Genomic DNA, 18,011 nt, shown 5'->3' with positions numbered 1-18,011 from the left:
ATTTGAACTCAGTTCTGCTGATCCAGATCTTGATCCTTTCCAACAGCCCAGGAAGGGAAGAGGAAATGCCAGCCAGCGGGCAGCCTGCATGCTTGTTGTAGAGACCTCACGTCGAATCCTGGGATGTATAGTAGGTACACATTATGTAAGCACCTGACACACAGTAAGCATATTTACATAGAGCACGCAGCACACAGTCGGTGTACTTTACATAGAGTACCTGGCACACAGTAGGTACGCTTTATGTAGAGCACCTGACAAATAGTAGGCACAGTTTATGTGGAGTAGCTGACACACTGAGGGGTGCTTTCTGAGGTGTCCAGCCCACAGTAGGCACTCTTTGCATATAGTTCTCTTCACAGAATAGGGATACTTTGCGTGGCATACTGCACAGAGTAACACAAGTACTACTTGCCAGCACTTTTCCCTCATTCCATCTTTCTAGGAGCTGTTGATCCCTACCATCTTCCTGCAGAACCCTCCTTGATCCCCCTCTCAGGCTCTCATCTAGCAACCCATTTCCCAGATAGGAAGACAGCCCAGAGAAGGTCGGCACAGCCCACAGTCACAGTGAGGATGCCCACTCAGGATCTCCCAGCTCCGCCCTCCCCTGTCTGGATCCTGTTCTCTCTCAGCCCCTTGCAGCCTTACCCCTTGTGCCTCCAGGTGCCCTCTTCTAGCTGAGGACACTTTATCCCCTGAATCTGACGCAGGTAACCCCCGGCCAGGCTGGGTTCTCTGTTCTTGGTCCCAGCAATCATGTCTCCACTCAGGCCTTGGGCTGCCTGGAGGCAGGACTTGAACTCCTGCCAGGCTGCGTGCCCCAGAGGCCAGAGGCTTCACGTCTCTGAGCTTCCTGATTCTATGACAAGAAATGGTGCAGACACTCTCCTGGCCCACGCATGGAGAGGAGCCCCGGAGATGTTTGCCCTGCTCACCTGGCACCTGAATGTTCATGCTTTTACCTGCTGCACCCTGGCCTTGGAAGGGCAGGGCTGGCTGTGAACTTGGGGTCCAGAGTCACCTTTGCCCACACCCCAACTTGCCAATGTAGGAGGTGCTGAGTCCTGAGGATCCAGTGTCCACACCGTGTGATCCTGAGCTGGTTCACAGGCTTCTCTCAACAACACTGTAACCCCTTCCCTCCACCTTCTATTTGGGCAGCTGCCAGGTGGGGAGGAGGTAAGCAGGCTGCAGGGATTGGCTGGCTTAGCCCGGCCCCTGGAAGCTTCCTCTAGGTCAGGGGCCAGCCAAAGCCTTCCCCAGAGGAGGGAAGAGGAAGTTGCGTGGGACAAGGCACTCCTGACAGAAGGTGCCAGGCTGGGGGTCTAAGGGCTGGGGGTCCTGGCCCCGGGGTGGGGAAGGCCACTGCTCAAGGGAATGAGCTGGCCTGGGAGATGAGTGGATACCAGTGGGTAACTAACACACACACTTTCTGTGTGTGTGTGTGTGTGTGTGTCTGTCTGTCTGTCTGTCTCTCTCTCTGTCTCTGTGTCTGTCTCTGTCTCTCTGTCTTCCCCTTGATTTCACTGGGTCTCCCTCCCCTCTCCCAGACCTTGTCTGCCTTCTCTGAGCCCTTCTTGCCCTGCCCCCAGCACTCACCATCCCTGCCCCTCACTCCCTCGTTCCTGTCCCTCTATGTGTCTCTGCCTCACAGCTCACCATTATCGGCCCCCGTTCCTTCATCCTCAGGAGCTCACCCTCCACCGCGTCTGCCCTACAGGATGCTGCAGCTGAGCCTGTCCTGGCTGGGACTCAGGCCGGTGACAGCCTCCCCGTGGCTACTCCTGCTGCTGGTCGGGGCCTCCTGGCTACTGGCCCGCGTCCTGGTCTGGATCTACACCTCCTACAACAACTCTCGCCGCCTTCAATGTTTCCCGCAGCCCCCAAAACGCAACTGGTTCTTGGGTCACCTGGGCCTGGTGAGTGTGGACAGCAGGATGAGTCCGGAGCATCAGGGTGGGTGGACTTCCTGCAAGGTCAGGAACGGGGCTCAGGGGGTCTAGGACAGCAGAGAATCCAGGGAGGATGAGAAGCCCCCTTTTTCCTCACTCCTTCATTCCTCTGCTCTGCCATCGAGACCTTCCCCACGTCCTGTCCTTCTATCCCTAGCCTGCTTTGGGGTCCATTTCCTGCCTGTCTTCCACACATGAGGTGCGCTGTCCAGGGTCTGCTCTGCATGTGGCCCACTTCCTTGTGTCTTTTTCTGGGCTACATCTTCCCCACAGGAAATAGCTATCACCTCCCCATTCCCACCTACAGGTGCACAGCTACCCACCCCCTCCCCTCTCCAGGACCCCTCCTTCTAATCTTACTCCCTTCCCCCTGCTCCCGCCAAGATGTCCCAATGGGTGCCTTGACCAATCTGGATAAAGTTGGCCACTCACTTCCTCTTTCAGAAGCCTTCTTACACTTCCGCATCCTCCATGCCTGCCTACCTTGTGCCCCAGACTTTGACCTTTGACTTGGCCCCACTCATCATTAATTAAACAGTTAATTGTCCAATTACTTGTTAACCATCTTTCCAATTTGATGATAGTTCTGGGGAGCAGACACTACAGTGCCCAGTCCATGACTGGCATACAGTAGGTATGCAAAATAAATGTTTGATGACCAAGGTGAGGAACTTGCCATCACCCCCCTCAGTCAAGGTCAAAGGGATGGGTGTCCTCCTCCTATCTCCCAGACAGCTTTCCTTTCCTGCCTGGGAGGAGAACTACAGCTTGGGGCGGGACTTGCTGCAATCACTGTTCATTAAGGCAAAGTTCAGAACGGGGGCATTCCGAAGTTCACCGTGAAGGTGAGATTCACAGTGCTGAGATTCTAGGTCTTGGAATGGTTTCAGGACATCCTGGAAGCAGCAGGAATGTTACAAAGTTGCTGCAGTTCTGCCTTCCCCTCCAAGGGCGTGTCTGTAAGGGGCCGGTCTTGATCACTTTTCCTTCCTCCAGCCCCTCTTGCTGTGTGACCTTGGCTGAGTCACTCTCCCTCTCTGGACCAATCTCATCTAGTGCTTTGAATCCTCACCTCAAGGTCCTTGGGGAGACAGGAGCAAGTCACAAACGTGCAAATGACTTATGTTCACTTGTCTAGAGCACCTGGGGGTATTTGTCAGGTTTGAGTGGGGCATCCTGGGGAGGGGATGCTTCACCAGGAGGCAACCCACACTTCTTCCCCTTTGGGGGCATATGGCCTCAGTTTCTTCATTTGTAAATGGCACAATTGAAAGGCATGTCCATAGCTTGCAGAGAAATAGACGCACAGGATGCACTCTCCGTAGAGTATGGCCAGCAGAGGGGGTTCAGAGGGCAGAATTGCTATATTGATTGATGGGCAGAATTCACGACCGTCCCTGGGGTTGGCCAGGGCTGGAAGGTCCCAGGTCTGCAGACCCTTTACCATGCAAGGAACCAGAGGCCATGTGGACCAGCCAGAATATGAAAGGATGTGGGACTAAAACCCAGTCCACAAGTCCTGAGGCCACCCTGCTACCCACAAACCTCACCACTGGGGATGTCCTCCTGTGGTCGCCCCTGGGGCTGGGACCACTCCCAGGACAAGAAAAATTTGTCTTCTCAAGCCAAGGTCACCCTCCCTGTGGGCAGAGAGCATGTCTTCTCCCTGTGCCCTGGGATACACTCTGGGGACATGAAGAGGCCCCCAGGACCCTCCTGCCCTCAGAGAGAAGGAACAGGAGGAAGCAGAGATTCCCTCCATCTGTGCAGAATCCCACACACTGTCCACTGCAGCGGTTCCTTCTGGGAATTGATGGCCCTTCCCTTCCTTGCAGTACCCCCCCACGGAGCAGGGCTTGAGGGGCTTAACTCAGCTGGTGGCCAACTACCCCCAGGGATACATGATCTGGATGGGCCCTATCACCCCCCTGGTCATTTTCTGCCATCCTGACTTGATCCGGAATGTCGCCAATGCCTCAGGTACCCATGCAGAGCTTGTGGTGGTGGTGCTATGACACACCTGAGGGCTTCCAGCTCCTCCCTGCCAAGCTTCAATGTGGCCCCTACAGGACCCCGGCCCTTTCTCCCCTCTTCTCTCTCAGCCATCTTCCTCTTTCCTTCAAGTATTCACCAGCCCCCATCTCATTGCCTCCTTCCTCCTGTCACTGCCGTCTGCACCCCCACCCTGGTGTTCTGGGTGAAGGACATCCCCAATCTTGAGGACACAGGTCTGGACAGAGAGATCCCTGACCTGGTGTGGTCAGGAATTGGCCAGAGGGAGATGGGCTGTGGCAACCCAGAGGAGAAGCAAGGTTTTCTGCTGGGGCATCCCGGAAGGCTTCCTGGAGGAGGAGTTGCTGGAACTGTGTCTGGATCGACGAGCAGACATTTTTTAAAGCAGAGGGTAAAGTGGTGCAGTGGAAATCCATAGCATCCCAGGCCCCCTGCCAGGCCTGCCCTCAGTCCCACCCATCCCCAGGCCCAGAGCAATGAAGACTCGTGGCTGGTGGAAGATCTGCGCTTGTATTTCCATGACATCCACCTCTGGAGGTCCTGCAGCTCGACCACTTCTAGTTCAGTGCCCTCCTTCTCCAGTCCCCAGGAATCTCCCTGAGGAGACTCCACCGCACCCTGTCTCCCTTCTCTTGTCCCCTGTTCCTCCCATCCCCAGACAGACCTGGCAAGCAGAGGAATGAACAGGCAGCAACTGACAGAGACCTTGGTTGAAACACCAGGATGCTCAGTGACTCTGGGAAGATCCCTGGCTCTCTCTGGCTGCTGAAGTCTCTTTCAGCTGTTTGTGGTGGAAATGCAACCCTGTATGTTCTAAGGAAAGAAAGCGAATCAATTGATAGTAAAGTCCAAGGAGGGTGTCTTCAGGCCCAGCTGGATCCAGGTCTTAAACGATGTCAGCAGAAATCTGTCTTCGTCTTTCAGTTCTGTGTTTATCTGTGATGGCTTAACTCTCATCATGGTAAAGATGAATGCCAGAAACTCAACCCCCATGGAAAAGTGACCTCATTCACAACATTTCCAGGGAAAGATACAGGATTCCCTTTAATTTCCCTTGCCTGGGTCATGGGACCAATCTCTGTGTCCCTGAGACGCTGAGTGCCCTGAGAAGCATAGGGTCCTCTGAGCTATTGTTTTGGGGCTCAGAGCAGCTGGATGGTTAAGAAGTCAGGCCCTGGATTCAGACAGACCTGGGCTGGAGTCTCAGGCTTAGCGTCTGGGAGACTGTTGGCAAGTGACTTCATCATTCAGAGCCTCCGTTTCCGTACCTGGAATATGAGGATGGAAGAGAAGTCAGGTGAACGTGGTATTTGGGATCCAAACAGGGAAAAACCCTTTCTATCCTTGCACCTGAGGGACCCCAATTGTCATGTATGGAGAGTGTGGGGAGGGAGCCCAGGAGGAGGCTGAGGACAGACGAGCGGCTGCTGGAGGTGATTCATAGGTTCAGGTCTGGATCCCTTCCTTGCAAGTCCTTCCCTCTGGCAGCCTGGAAGAGTGTGAATTGGGTCATTTTTGTGCCTGTCCAGATTCAGCGCTCGGAGGAAGGTCTCCTGTACACACAGGGCCAGGCCAGCACCTATGGGATGTGTGCCGTTGGTGGGTTGGACCCTGGCATGTGGTCACCCACATCTTCCACCCCACCTGCACCAATCCTGTGCTCTTTGCTCCAGGTAGACACCTCCCTGGCCACAGCTTGCCCACTGCCATGGTCTCTGTGTTGCCTCCAGGTGGGCAGGTGACCAAGGTGCAGACAGAAGGGGCTGTGGCAGAGATGCCACTGCCTCCCTCTCACCCGGACTCCCACCTGCCTGACCTGAGGTCATGTCTGTGCACTGTCTGCTGTATAGCCACGTCTGGTCACGTATGTTTCTACCTGGATTCTGGTTACAGCTGGGGTATGTTATACCTGGTGACACCTTGTGTATGTTTATACCTGAGCTCAAATGGAGATGGTCTCAGTCATGTCTGGGGCTCAGCTGTGGCCAAGGACATCTGAGGCATCTTGGAGTCTCTGATTCTTATGTGAGATGCCATTAGAGATTGCCTGGTTCTCCTGCTGGTCATGTCTGGGCCACATTTGGAGTTTGTCTGAGGTCTGGGACTCAGGGTCACTCTGAGAAATGCCTGAGACCTTATGTGAGTCGTGTCTGATGCAGGTCTTAGAGTATGTCTTGGTCTTGCCTGTTTCAGGTCTGTGATATAAGTGTATTAGGTCCTGTCTGGGGCACACTGAGGTCATGTCAGATTGTCTTCGGGTCCATGGCAGAGCACGTTTTGTCATGTCAGGTTGTGTCGTGCATGTTGGGGCCCTGTCAGATGTCTCAGGAGAGGTCAGAGTGCTGGGGCAGATGTAATGTCCCAGGTCCCTGTAAAGGCGTCTTGTAAAGTGCTGGGCTATGCTTTGGTGTTTATAAGGGGCCATGTCAAGTCATGTTGGGGTATGTTGTGTCATGTTGGGGTGTGTCTAAGCATAAAGAGTTGTGTCTATGGGCTCTGTCTTGACCGTATTCTGTGCTGCAGCCTGGTCTGTTCCACCCTCCCTTCCCCCCTCCTCCCAGTTTCCTGTGCTCTTGGCCCCATTCCTGCTATGCTGGGCTTGGAGGAGGAACGCAGGTTCCTGGCTGGGAGCCTCCACTCCCCACCAAAATCCCTCCCCTCCCCTTCTTCCTGGCCCCTGATGGTCCTCATTCATGTCAGCCACCGCCGCACCGAAGGACGTGCACTTCTACGACTTTCTGAAGCCCTGGCTGGGTGAGTAACTGTGAGTGAAGGGGGTTGGGGACACCCTTGGGGGCCCGGGGGAAGGTGCTGTCCTTGCCCACTCCCCGTGGCTGCCTCGGCTAGGGGACGGGCTCCTGCTGAGCGCCGGTGACAAATGGAGCAGCCACCGTCGCATGCTGACACCCGCCTTCCACTTCAACATCCTGAAGCCCTATATGAAGATTTTCACCAAGAGTGCAGACATCATGCATGTGAGTGTCTTGAACTCAGGGTCCCAGCTGGAGTCTTGGGGACAACGGGGACTCAGACACACCTTGTCTGTAATTCTGGCTCTTCTGCGTGGCTTGGGCCATTGTTCTTTCCTTCTGAGCCTCCATTTCCTTGGCTATAAAATGAGTATAATGTGATCCCTGCTTTGCAGGGTGGTAGAGATAACATAACGGAGCCATGTCCCTGGCACATTGTAGGTGCTGAGAAGGTCATAGTTTCTATTTTACCTTCACAGAAACCATGGAATCTTGAGGCACGTTTGATGATAACGATGAATATCATGTAGCAGTTATTCCTGAGTCACAAATCACTTCAAAACAATAAGGGTTTAGTATGGACAGCAAGTCTGTGAGTCAGTTGGCTGGTTCCTCTGAATGTAGATGGGGTCACTCACGTATCTATAATCAGCTGTGGGTCAGATAGTGTTGGACTGCACCCCACAGGCCTGCAGCCTCAAGACTGGAGAAAGAGCTGGAGTCAGAAACAGAGACATCAGTGGTTTAATGGACGGGGGCATCTTACACATCTGAAGCAAGGTCCTGGGGTGACAACCCACCATGTGTGGTCCACAGCGGGAAGGACATGGCAGCAGTCTTCCTATGGGGGTGGATGGGTGAGAGGTTACCAGTTGTAGGGGAATTGACAACAGGTTGGCTCATAAGTTACCAAGGAAACCAGCAGAGGAGCATACCCCTCACTACCCCTTTGATAAGCTATCATGGTGGAGATGTTTTGATCTAAATATTAGAACAATGACTATCTGGGGCTGGGGGCGAGTATTTAGGCAGTTACTGATTAGGCTCTGTGATTAAGAGGGAAGGTCAGCCACGTGAATAGGGTGTAGGTGAAACAAGGACTGGTCAAGCAAGGGATGTACAGAGAACAAGAGGACAACTATCTTGGGCGGCCTGACCATAGAGATACGAAGCATTGCTGATCTGGGGTCAGTCCTCTCACATGTTTGGAGCTTGGTTGGCTGCAAGCTGACCTAGGATGACCTCAGCTAGGGCAACTAGACTTCCTTTCATGTGATCCTCTCCCTTCAGAAGACATCTCAGGCTGGTTCAAATGGCAGAGGCAGGGTTTGAAAAGACTGAGAGGAAGCTGCAGTGCCCATGGGGTCTAGGTTTGGGATGATCACCTCATTATTTTCACCATAGTCTATTGGCCAAAACAAGTCCAAGGCCAGCTCAGAATCGAAGAATGGTGAAGTAGGCTGCACATCCTAATAGAAGTTACTGAAAAAATACATTGCAAAAGGTTTGGATATATACGTGGGAATGGAGTAGTGGACGTAAGGATTTTGTGACGCGCCTCAGATTTTTCCATACCTGCAAGCTGACAAGGGAACTTGTTACTCTTTTGTGGATTCTGCCAGAAGTCCTGAGACTCCTGGGTTAGAGACAAAGGACAATGTATTACTTTTGACACAGAAAACAGCCTGTGCTTCTTGTTGGTTTGCATTCTTCTTCCAAGTCACCAAATACCCTGAGGATGACACAGGTGGGCTTCAATAGATGCCTGCTCGTATAGTATGTTGTATTACAAGGGAAGGAGCCCTAGGTTTAGAGACTCTATGACTTTTATAGCAATGAAAAGCAAGCCTGGTATTTGTCCAGGGGGAGACATTGAAACAGGAGGGAAGGGGGCAGGGCACAACCTTTAAATGAATGACATAGCCAGAGGACATGACATAAACTGATTAGAACCAAATAGATCCAAGATGGCGGACGAGCTGACTTCCACTAGACCTTGAGCCTCAATATACGCTCATTGTAACACATCAGCTCGCTAAATGACACACCCACAAGTGCCATGACAGTTCGAAGCCTGACCATAAAGGTCAAAAAGTGAGCAGTAGCCCAATTTCTGGAAATCCCCACCCCTTCCCCCAAATAGCTGGAATACTCCTCCCACTCATTAGCCTATAAAATTACCCACCCCTATAAAAACTGACAGCCCAGTACCCTCTCACCTTCTGAGATGGCTCACACTCTGTCTGTGGAGTGTGCTTCTCCCAAGGCCTCTTGCCTTATGAGATGGCCCACACTCTGTGGAATGTGTTTCTCCCTAAATAAATCCTCTTCTTACCAATCACTTTGTCTCTCACTGAATTCTTTCTGCAATGAGACATCAAGAACCTGAGCTTCCTTAAGTCCTGAGACCAAGCGTGTGATTTCAGTTAAAAGACCATGGGTTCAAGTCTCAATCTGGGTTACAAGGTTTCAACATGACCTCACTCCTCAAGGTTGTTTGCTACAAACACAACTCTGAGGAATAGCCCAGGTAAAGAACATCAGAGTCTTGCAATTTTTTGGCATACCCAGCAAAAATGTGCAGGGGTGCTCAGGACCCATGGAGGACTACCTCTCTCAACATAGGGGACATTTTCCTAATCAACTTATAACAATGAAGATGATGGAAGCTAACATTTGTTGAGCACTTACTTTATGCAATAAGTTGACCAAGGGTACAAAGAGTATAGCGGGCAGAGCCAGGATTTAAAAACCCAGATCTCCTGACTCTCAGCCATGGTCACTTCATGCCCTAATAGTAACAGCTTTCACACCTACCCAGGTCTGGTCCTCCCTGGGGTTGTGTGCCTGGGTCCAGGAGTCAGAATCTGGGGGAGTGCATCTTGGTGTTTAGGGGTTAGGGAGGGGTCAGGGGAGTCCGTTCCCAGCCACAACTCTGTCCCCTTCTTTGTCCAGGCCAAGTGGCAGCACCTGGTCACAGAGGGCCACACCCATCTGGACATGTTTGAACACATCAGCCTCATGACCCTGGACAGTCTGCAGAAATGCGTCTTCAGTTTCGACAGCAATTGCCAGGAGTGAGTCTTGGCCCAGGGCCTGGGTACATGAGCCATAGACCCAAGGGAGTAGATGGGGGAGGGAGGACTGACCAGGGAAATCAGAAGGGCCTTCCTGGAGGAGGTGTGTCAGCGCTGGACATTGAAGGACAGGGAAAGGGAAAGAAAAGGAGCTAACCTTTCAGGGAGGTAGAACTGTTTGATAAAGGCCAGGAGAGTAGGATGAGCAAAGTGTGTGCAACAGTGAGGAGACACCTTGGAAATAAGTTTGGAGGAGTGGGCAGGGTTATATCTTAAGGACATTCTGAAGTCAGACATAGAGGATATGAACTTTATCTGAAGTTTCCTGGGAGCCAAGGAATGTGTTTGAGCAGATGAAGGTCTTGGTTGAATTTGAGCTTGGACATCTGACTCAATAGAAGACCAACTGTCATGTAGACACTGAATGTTGTTGACATTGGTTGTAAGGAGAATAGGGAAGGGCTGGTCCATTGACCAGCTAGCAGAGGATAAGTTCTGAGCCATGTGGACAGTTTGGGGAAGGAGAAGGGGCAGGTACTGACTGAGAGACAGAGGGGAGAAGCATGATATCTAAGTTGTGCTCTGGGTGCCTGGGGCATGGAGGCAGCTCACAGAGATGGGATGTAGAAGAGAAGAGTCTGGGGAGTCTCATGTCCTGGCTCCACCCCACACTGTGTCTGTGGGCCATCTGTTCTTGGAGACTCAGTTTCCTGAAGGGAGGTGGCTCCTGGCTTCTGGGTTTCAGGTGTTTTATGTTGTTGGCTTCCTTCATGCTCTCATCCTGCAGGAAGCCCAGTGAATATATCGCTGCCATCTTGGAGCTCAGTGCCCTAGTGGCAAAGCGGCACCAGCAGATCTTCCTGAACGTAGACCTCCTGTACTACCTCACCCCCGACGGGCGGTGCTTCCGCAGGGCCTGCCGCCTGGTGCACAACTTCACAGATGTTGTCATCCAGGAGCGGCGGCGTACCCTCCCCAGTCAGGGTATTGATGACTTCCTCAAGGCCAAGGCTAAGTCCAAGACCTTGGACTTCATTGATGTGCTCCTGCTGACCAAGGTAGGCTCCTCTGGTATCTGAGCAGAAGTATGAGAATGGACCTCGATTTGATCAAAGAGCTTGGACGGGATGCAGAGGGTACTGGGGAGCCATGTGAGGTGCTTGAGGGAGGGATGGGTCAGGGATAAGTTTTAGAGATGAGTGTGTGGAATCCCCCTGCAGGGGATGGCTGAATCTGAAACTGTGAAGTCCTGAGATTTTACTCTACTTACAAGCTAATAAGTTAGTCTACCACGGAGGCAGACTGTATATATACACGTATGTATATGTACAAAACTCTGGATCAGAGCAGCCCATTTATGGCTTATAGCAGGAACAGTAGCCAGAGTAGAATTGTAGCTATGGTTCCCCATTCCTAAATTTCTCTGAGGGCTCCATAATGTTTTACCTATACATGCAGCCATGCTTGCATTGCAGGATAAGTACCTCCAGGTTTTGAACTTTAGAACTTATACAGGGCATCATGCCCCTTCTTCCCTACGGGGGGGAAGGAGGTGGGGGGAGAGAGAGAGAGAGAGAGAGAGAGAGAGAGAGAGAGAGAGAGGGAAAGGGAACAGGAGGGGAGGGGAGGGGAGGGGAGGAAGGGGAGGGGAGGGGAGGAAGGGGAGGGGAGGGGAGGAAGGGGAGGGAAGAGAAGAGAAGGGAAGAGAAGAGATTGTTGTTGAACTTAAACAAATCCTCGTGGGAGAGAAGGCAAAGGCTATAGATTCTACAGGTTTATAACCCATTCCTTATTCCCAGGAGAGATAAGGAATCCCTGGATTTACTATCCTAACATATGAGCAAATGGCTTTGGGGTCATGCTCAAGCTATAGCTTCCAAGTCAAGTTGCCACTCAATCATCCTGTAACCCAGGTTGCATCATGTAGAGACATGAAAATATTTATAGATCATTGATTCCTTTCACCAGGGACAATACAGGAGGCAAAGAGGTCAAGAGGAGGCCTGTGGGGTGGGCCCTCGTGTGATAGCAAGCAAACGAGGTCTAGGAGTTCAGGGTGGGCTTGGGTTTCTGGATGGATAATGGAGGTTGAGATTGTCTCAGTTTAGGCTCAGGGGCCCTCAGTGATTCTGGAGATCTTGCTTTCTCTCCAGGATGAAGATGGGAAGGGATTATCAGACGAAGATATCCGAGCTGAAGCTGACACCTTCATGTTTGAGGGTGAGGGTCCCAGTGTGAGACTACAGACGGGAAGGGGTCTCTCCCCCACCAAGGAACTTGGCGAGTGGACCCTAGATCACCCCATCACTCCCCATCCTCCCCATGGGCCTTACTGTGAGGGTGCTGTCCGCCTTCTGGTGCTGAAGTAGCTCAGAGACCCAAGCTTTTCTGATGCCCCTCAGGCCATGATACCACAGCCAGCGGCCTCTCCTGGGTCCTGTACAACCTTGCAAAGCACCCAGAATACCAGGAGCGCTGCCGGCAGGAGGTGCAAGAACTCCTGAGGGACCGTGAGCCTAAGGAGATTGAATGGTGAGTGCAAGTCCTCCTGGTCTTTTTCTGAGCCCCTCACATTAGCCTTGCACCATGGCTGGGGAAGATGGGAAATCTTTTTGTTGATTCTGTCATCATTGCTTAGTGGGAATAGGAGAAGATCCCAGAGGCAGGGTCTAGTACCCAGTATGTATAACAGGGGAAAGTTTGCAGGCTCTTGGGACAGAAAGACCTGGATTTCTGAGAGAATTAGCGACAATGTGTGAGGGCTGATGATGCCACTTAGCACATATTCAGTAAGTGAACTTCCTCTCCACTCCCTTACTTTTCTCTCTGGATCGCATGTTTTCAAACATCTCCATCCCTGAGTGTTTTCTGATCTCCTGTCCCCTAATTCTTCATATTATTTAGTCCAGGATTCACAGGGAATACCTGAGGACTAAAGTCATTCAACTCCTGTCCAGGAACAAATGCATCTTCATCCATCCAGTTCCCATTTAGGAAACACTGCCAAACTGCCTTCTATCCCCAATTCTATGCCATTTCCAACTCTTTCCAGCCCCATTCTGTGTCCTGGAGACTCAGGAAGGACCCAGACCCAGTCTTTGCCTTCCAGGAGCTCCCAGCCTGGTGAGGAATAGCCCCAGGTCAGGACACTCCCAGTGTACATGGGCAGTGCTGGCGTTTAGAGTAAGAGAGGCAAAGTCAAGGGTGGATAAAAGTGCCTCAGCTGAGACCCTGAAAGATGATCAGTAGATATCTGGATGCATTTGAGATGCAGTTAGGTCAAAGAGACAGCCGGGCAAAAATGAAGTGATGTGGGGAAGGGGAGAAAGAGACAGAGAAAGAGAGACAGAGAGAGAGAAATGAGTGAGGGAGGAGGTTTAAATGAATATATGATTGGCTTGTGGAAAACAGATTACATCATAATATTAACACACACTATCCCAGAATGAATACCCATTTTTGTATATTCAAATAATCTTTAGGCTTTTAATAGAGTTTAAAATTTTAGTGTTTAAAATTTTAGTATAGAGATCTTATGCAGCTTTTGCTAAATTAACCCTTAGATACTCTTGTTGCTATGGTGAATCATCTAGTCTGTCTGTATTGGGAAATATTTATAAGTTCATTTGGAATACATTCACATTTCTTGTTAATTTTAATCCAGATATTTTATATCATCATCATCATTTCTTTCATCATCTATTCTTTCTAATACAAAAACTAATAATTTATGGATATAAATTTCTTGTGCAGTGAACGTAGTAAATGCTAAATATGGAGTCCCATATCAATAGGAAAAATAAAGATCATTTAATAAAAACTTGGAACAACTGGAGAGCTACCTGGAAAAAAGTGAATTCAACCTGCTCTTATGTCATAAGAAAATAACATCTACATGAATCAAATATTTAAAATAAAAGCTAAAGGAGTCTTAAAGGCTCTAGAGGAAATCATGGGAAATTATTTTATAGCTCCAGAGGAGGAAAGGCCCTGTTTTGGACACTGGGCCCAAGAGATGTACAAGAAGAGATTGTTATGCTGTTACATGAAAAAGATACAGAGCAGTGTGTATAGTACATAGTATGCCACTATATATATTTTTTTAATGCAAAAAAGTACCTCTGGAAGGATACATATAAAATAATCACTAGGCAAACTGTGAGGAGGGGAAATGAGGGCTGTTGGGCCATGGGGGTGGTGTTTTGTAGTTTTCCAATTTTGAACTAGTTAACTGTATCAACTATTAAGAATTTAAAACACCACACAAAATGAAGGGGACTAAAGAAAAAGAATTCAGTCCCCTTACTGAATCTTATCTTCGATGCTTATAAAAGCTTTCCAGTGAATTCTCTCGTTTTCTAAGTATAAAATCATTATCTGCCGAAAATGACGTATTTACCCCACATTTCAAATGGCATTGCTCTCCTTTTTCCTCTGTCTAATTGCATTAGCTAGTATCTCTAGTGCTGTAATAATAAGAGTCAACAGTGAATCCGATCTTTTGTTTCTTACTCATTTGCCTTTTGATTTTGCTATCTTGCCGTAAAGAATATTTTATTTTTATAAGAATTTGCAAACGTTTTTATGGTTGGCTTTTCGATGTTTTGCTTAGAAAAACTTCTAAAAATATCTCACTAAATTTTGTCTGGTTCTTCTGTGATATTGCTTTTCTTTCTTTCTTTCTAAGAACCATTTTATTGAGGTATGATGGACAAAGAAAAAACTGTACCTATCTAATGTATACAGCTTAATGTGTTTGGAGATATTTTATCCATCGGCAATTTTGTTATAGGGAGAGAGGATCTCATAGGACAGCAGGAGGGCTGGGGTTGGGGGAGGCGATGTCTCTGTTTTGCTCCCTGGATAATTGTCATGGGGATTCCTTAGGGACGATCTGGCCCAGTTGCCCTTCCTGACCATGTGCATCAAGGAGAGTCTGCGGTTGCACCCTCCAGTCACAGTCATCTCCCGCCGCTGTACCCAGGACACTGTGCTCCCAGATGGACGGGTCATCCCCAAAGGTGCCCACGATGACTAGGGGAGGAGGTTCCTGGTCAGAAAGAGGGGCCCAATCAGGTGGCGTGGACCTAGTTCTGACTGGTCCCTCCTCTCCCACAGGTGTTATCTGCCTCATCAGTATTTTCGGGACCCATCACAACCCATCGGTGTGGCCAGACCCTGAGGTGCTGCCTCCCCTACCCCCCACCTCCCTCATCCTAGCCCACTCCCCTCGGGGGCCCTAGAGGAGGGCACAGGGTTCTGGTTTAGTAAATCAGACATCACCTCCCCCCATTATAGAAACATCTGCCAAGTAGCCCTGTCTTGCCTTGCCCCCAGGTCTATGACCCTTTCCGCTTTGACCCAGAAAACATCAAGGGGAGGTCACCTCTGGCTTTTATTCCCTTCTCCGCGGGGCCCAGGTGAGGACGGGGCATCTGAGGTGGGAATGGAGTGGTGGGTGCAGGGGTCTGGGACTGAAATTCCAGCCTTGATTTTGGGGGCCAGGAAGAGGGAAAATTTAAGATGGTCAGAGTTTCCCTCCGCTCCATTGGACGTTATAGGTAAGGGTCTGGGGAATGGTGGTGGGCCCGAGGAGGAGTCCGAGGTGTGTTGAGAGCCCTGTTCCCCTGTCTGCTGATCTGAGTTCAGGACTTGGAGTGTGGGCTAAGCTCTGGGGATATGTAAACCCACGTGGGGGTTCCAGGCACGGTTAGCCTCCTTCTCCATCCCTGTTGGTGGGGATGGGGGTTGTGAGCCAGATACCCGGTGCGGTGGGGCCCGGATGAGGGTTCCGGGCGCAGTCAGAGCTCCCGCTCTCGCCCACAGGAACTGCATTGGGCAGTCATTCGCCATGACAGAGATGAAGGTGGTCCTGGCGCTCACGCTGCTGCGCTTCCGTGTGCTGCCGGACAAGGAGGAGCCACGCAGGAAGCCGGAGCTGATCATGCGCGCGGAGGGCGGACTTTGGTTGCGTGTGGAGCCGCTGAGTGCAAGTCAGCAGTGACCCGCCACCGTCTGGCCTGCGATCCACCCTGACCCTAGACACCTCACTTTGCAGATTCCTAGGAATAAAACTGTGCTGCCATGTCTGCCCCAGTCTCATTGAGAGGGGGGCTTGGGGCCTGGGGGGATCCAGGCGGGTCTGAGAGGCTATGAACCTGGGGGGCGGGGGAAGGGGGTGGGGAGGGGGTGGATATTGATGTGGTAGCTTGAGCTCCATCTTGGATCACAAGGTCAAGGATACTCTTTAGGGAAGGTGGAGCAGAGAGCTAGATGCCGTCAGGTTCAGATGACGCTGGATCCACCACTCCCTCCTATAGTGGTCACCATCCCAGTCTGCCATTTATTTACTAGCTGCTTGGCTTGGGGAAAATCATGTCTCTCTCTAAGCCTCAGTGCCTTTATTACATAATAGTAGCCACCTTATTGCGGGTTGTGGAGATTTATAAGCAAGCATTAGCAAAATGACTGACTCAGTATCTGGTAAGCATCAGTACTCAATAAGGGTTCATTTCTTCCCTTCTTTTTGCATCAATTTCTCAAATTTAAAATGTTTTAAAGTTATAAAAGTTATATTTAAGTTTTGGGACGTGCGGAAACCTGCCGTTGAAGGTAACTGTCATTAGAAGATTCAGTAAATTCAAAATCTCCATAGTTACATCTGTTACATAGTTACAATGGGCTTTGATGTGAAGCTGGTCCGAAGCTAGGAACCGAAAAAAAATTTTTTCCCTCGGAGAGGCATGACCCAGGACTTCATTTTCATCTAGGAAGTGGAGGTCAAGAGGGTTCACAATAGTGAGAGGAGGTGGAGGGGGCAGGAGTTGGGCGGGGGGGGGGGGGGGTGTACTTCCTTCAGCACCTGGGACAGCAGCTGCCTCAGGACTTGCCCCAATCAGGCTGTAGGAGATCCTGGGATAGAGTCCTAGTCTCAGAGCCTTTCAGGGGCCAGAAGACTTACTGGTTGCAAAATTAGGAAGAAACACTGTAACATGAAATGAGGAAATATTTACTATATTCTAAGCTGAAAATCACATATGTTTTCCTTTGCCTTCAGAGTTCTTATTCAAAATGTTTTTCTTTTCCCCCAAATGATACCTTGCCATAGAAGAAAATACAAATAATAAAAAGTAAGAAATAAAAATCATATCCGTAATCTAAGCATGTCAAAGCAATCACTGTTCATATTCTCTCACATATACTGCCAAATTTTAATTTTATATGTAATTCTTATACAAGTAAAATTTTGAATTTACATCTAAATGTATCACATTTACATATAATCTCCTTTTTAAAATTACTATTATACTGACTAGCAAGCACATGGAAAGATACTCAACATCATTCGTCATTAGGGAAATGCAAATCAATGACACAGTGGGATATCACTTCACACCCACTAGGATGGCAAGAATATAAAACAATGGAAAATAGCAAGGGTTGGTGAGGATGTGGGGTAACTGGAATCCTCATACACTGCTGGTGGGGATGGAAAATGGTGCAGCCACTGTGGGAAACAGCCTGGTGTTTCCTCAATAAATTAAACCTAGAATTACCATACGACCCTGCCATCCTGTGCCTAGGTATGCACCCAAAAGAACTGAAAGCAGGGTTTAAACAAAAAGTTGTACATGGCCCTTCATAGTGGCACCATCCACAATTGCCAAAAGTTGGATATTTGGGAAACAGTTCAAATATCTGTTAACAGATGAATGAATAAATAAAATGAGGTATATCCATAACAAGAAATATTATTGGGTCATAAAAAAGGAGTGAAGCACTCATACATGCTACAACATGAATGAACTTTAAAAACATTATGGTAAGTGAAAGGAGTCGGACACAAAAGGTCGTATATTATATGATTCCATTTATATGAAATGTGCAGAGATAGATTCGGGAGCTGGAGGGTGGAGGAGGAAATAATGACTGCTAATGGGTACAGGTCTGCTTTGCAGGTGATGAAAATATTTTGGAACTAGATAGAGGAGAGGTGGTGGTTGCACACCGTTGTGAATGTACTAGATGCATGGAATCGACACTTTAATGTTATGAATTTTAGGAATGAATGAATTTTATGTTATGTGAGTTTTATCTCAACATAAAACATGTTATTTTATCTTACATTTTTCTTGTTAATCTGGGGTTTTCATATAATCATGTATTGTGGACGTCCTTCAACAGCATAAAATCATCTTGGGGGTCTTTAAAACCTT

General features: G+C 49.5%; 1 protein-coding gene across 1 annotated transcript; it reads left to right on the top strand.

Annotated features, from left to right (window-relative positions):
* The first annotated feature begins 1,724 nt into the window (after positions 1 to 1,724).
* Positions 1,725 to 15,799, top strand: LOC113608356 (phylloquinone omega-hydroxylase CYP4F2-like). Its single transcript, XM_027084506.1, has 12 exons — positions 1,725 to 1,922; positions 3,791 to 3,935; positions 6,669 to 6,722; positions 6,816 to 6,943; positions 9,674 to 9,795; positions 10,583 to 10,853; positions 11,949 to 12,015; positions 12,198 to 12,327; positions 14,683 to 14,816; positions 14,914 to 14,978; positions 15,133 to 15,215; positions 15,622 to 15,799. Exons 1-12 carry the CDS (start codon positions 1,725 to 1,727, stop codon positions 15,797 to 15,799), a joined length of 1,575 nt encoding a protein of 524 aa, XP_026940307.1.
* The last annotated feature ends 2,212 nt before the right edge of the window (positions 15,800 to 18,011 follow it).

Source organism: Aethalodelphis obliquidens, unplaced genomic scaffold, assembly GCF_003676395.1.
Source record: "Aethalodelphis obliquidens isolate GAN/ISIS:26980383/991018 unplaced genomic scaffold, ASM367639v1 scaffold53, whole genome shotgun sequence".
Classification (NCBI taxonomy): Eukaryota; Metazoa; Chordata; class Mammalia; order Artiodactyla; family Delphinidae; genus Aethalodelphis; species Aethalodelphis obliquidens.
Note: the sequence above shows the minus strand (reverse complement) of the source record. Positions and strands in the feature narration are given on the sequence as shown.

Coding starts and splice junctions, on each gene's coding strand:
- LOC113608356 (XM_027084506.1), top strand. CDS start 1,725: ATGCTGCAGCTGAGCCTGTCCTGGCTGGGACTCAGGCCGGTGACAGCC. Junction 10,854..11,948: donor ATGTGCTCCTGCTGACCAAG/GTAGGCTCCTCT, acceptor CTTTCTCTCCAG/GATGAAGATGGGAAGGGATT. Junction 14,979..15,132: donor CGGTGTGGCCAGACCCTGAG/GTGCTGCCTCCC, acceptor CCTTGCCCCCAG/GTCTATGACCCTTTCCGCTT.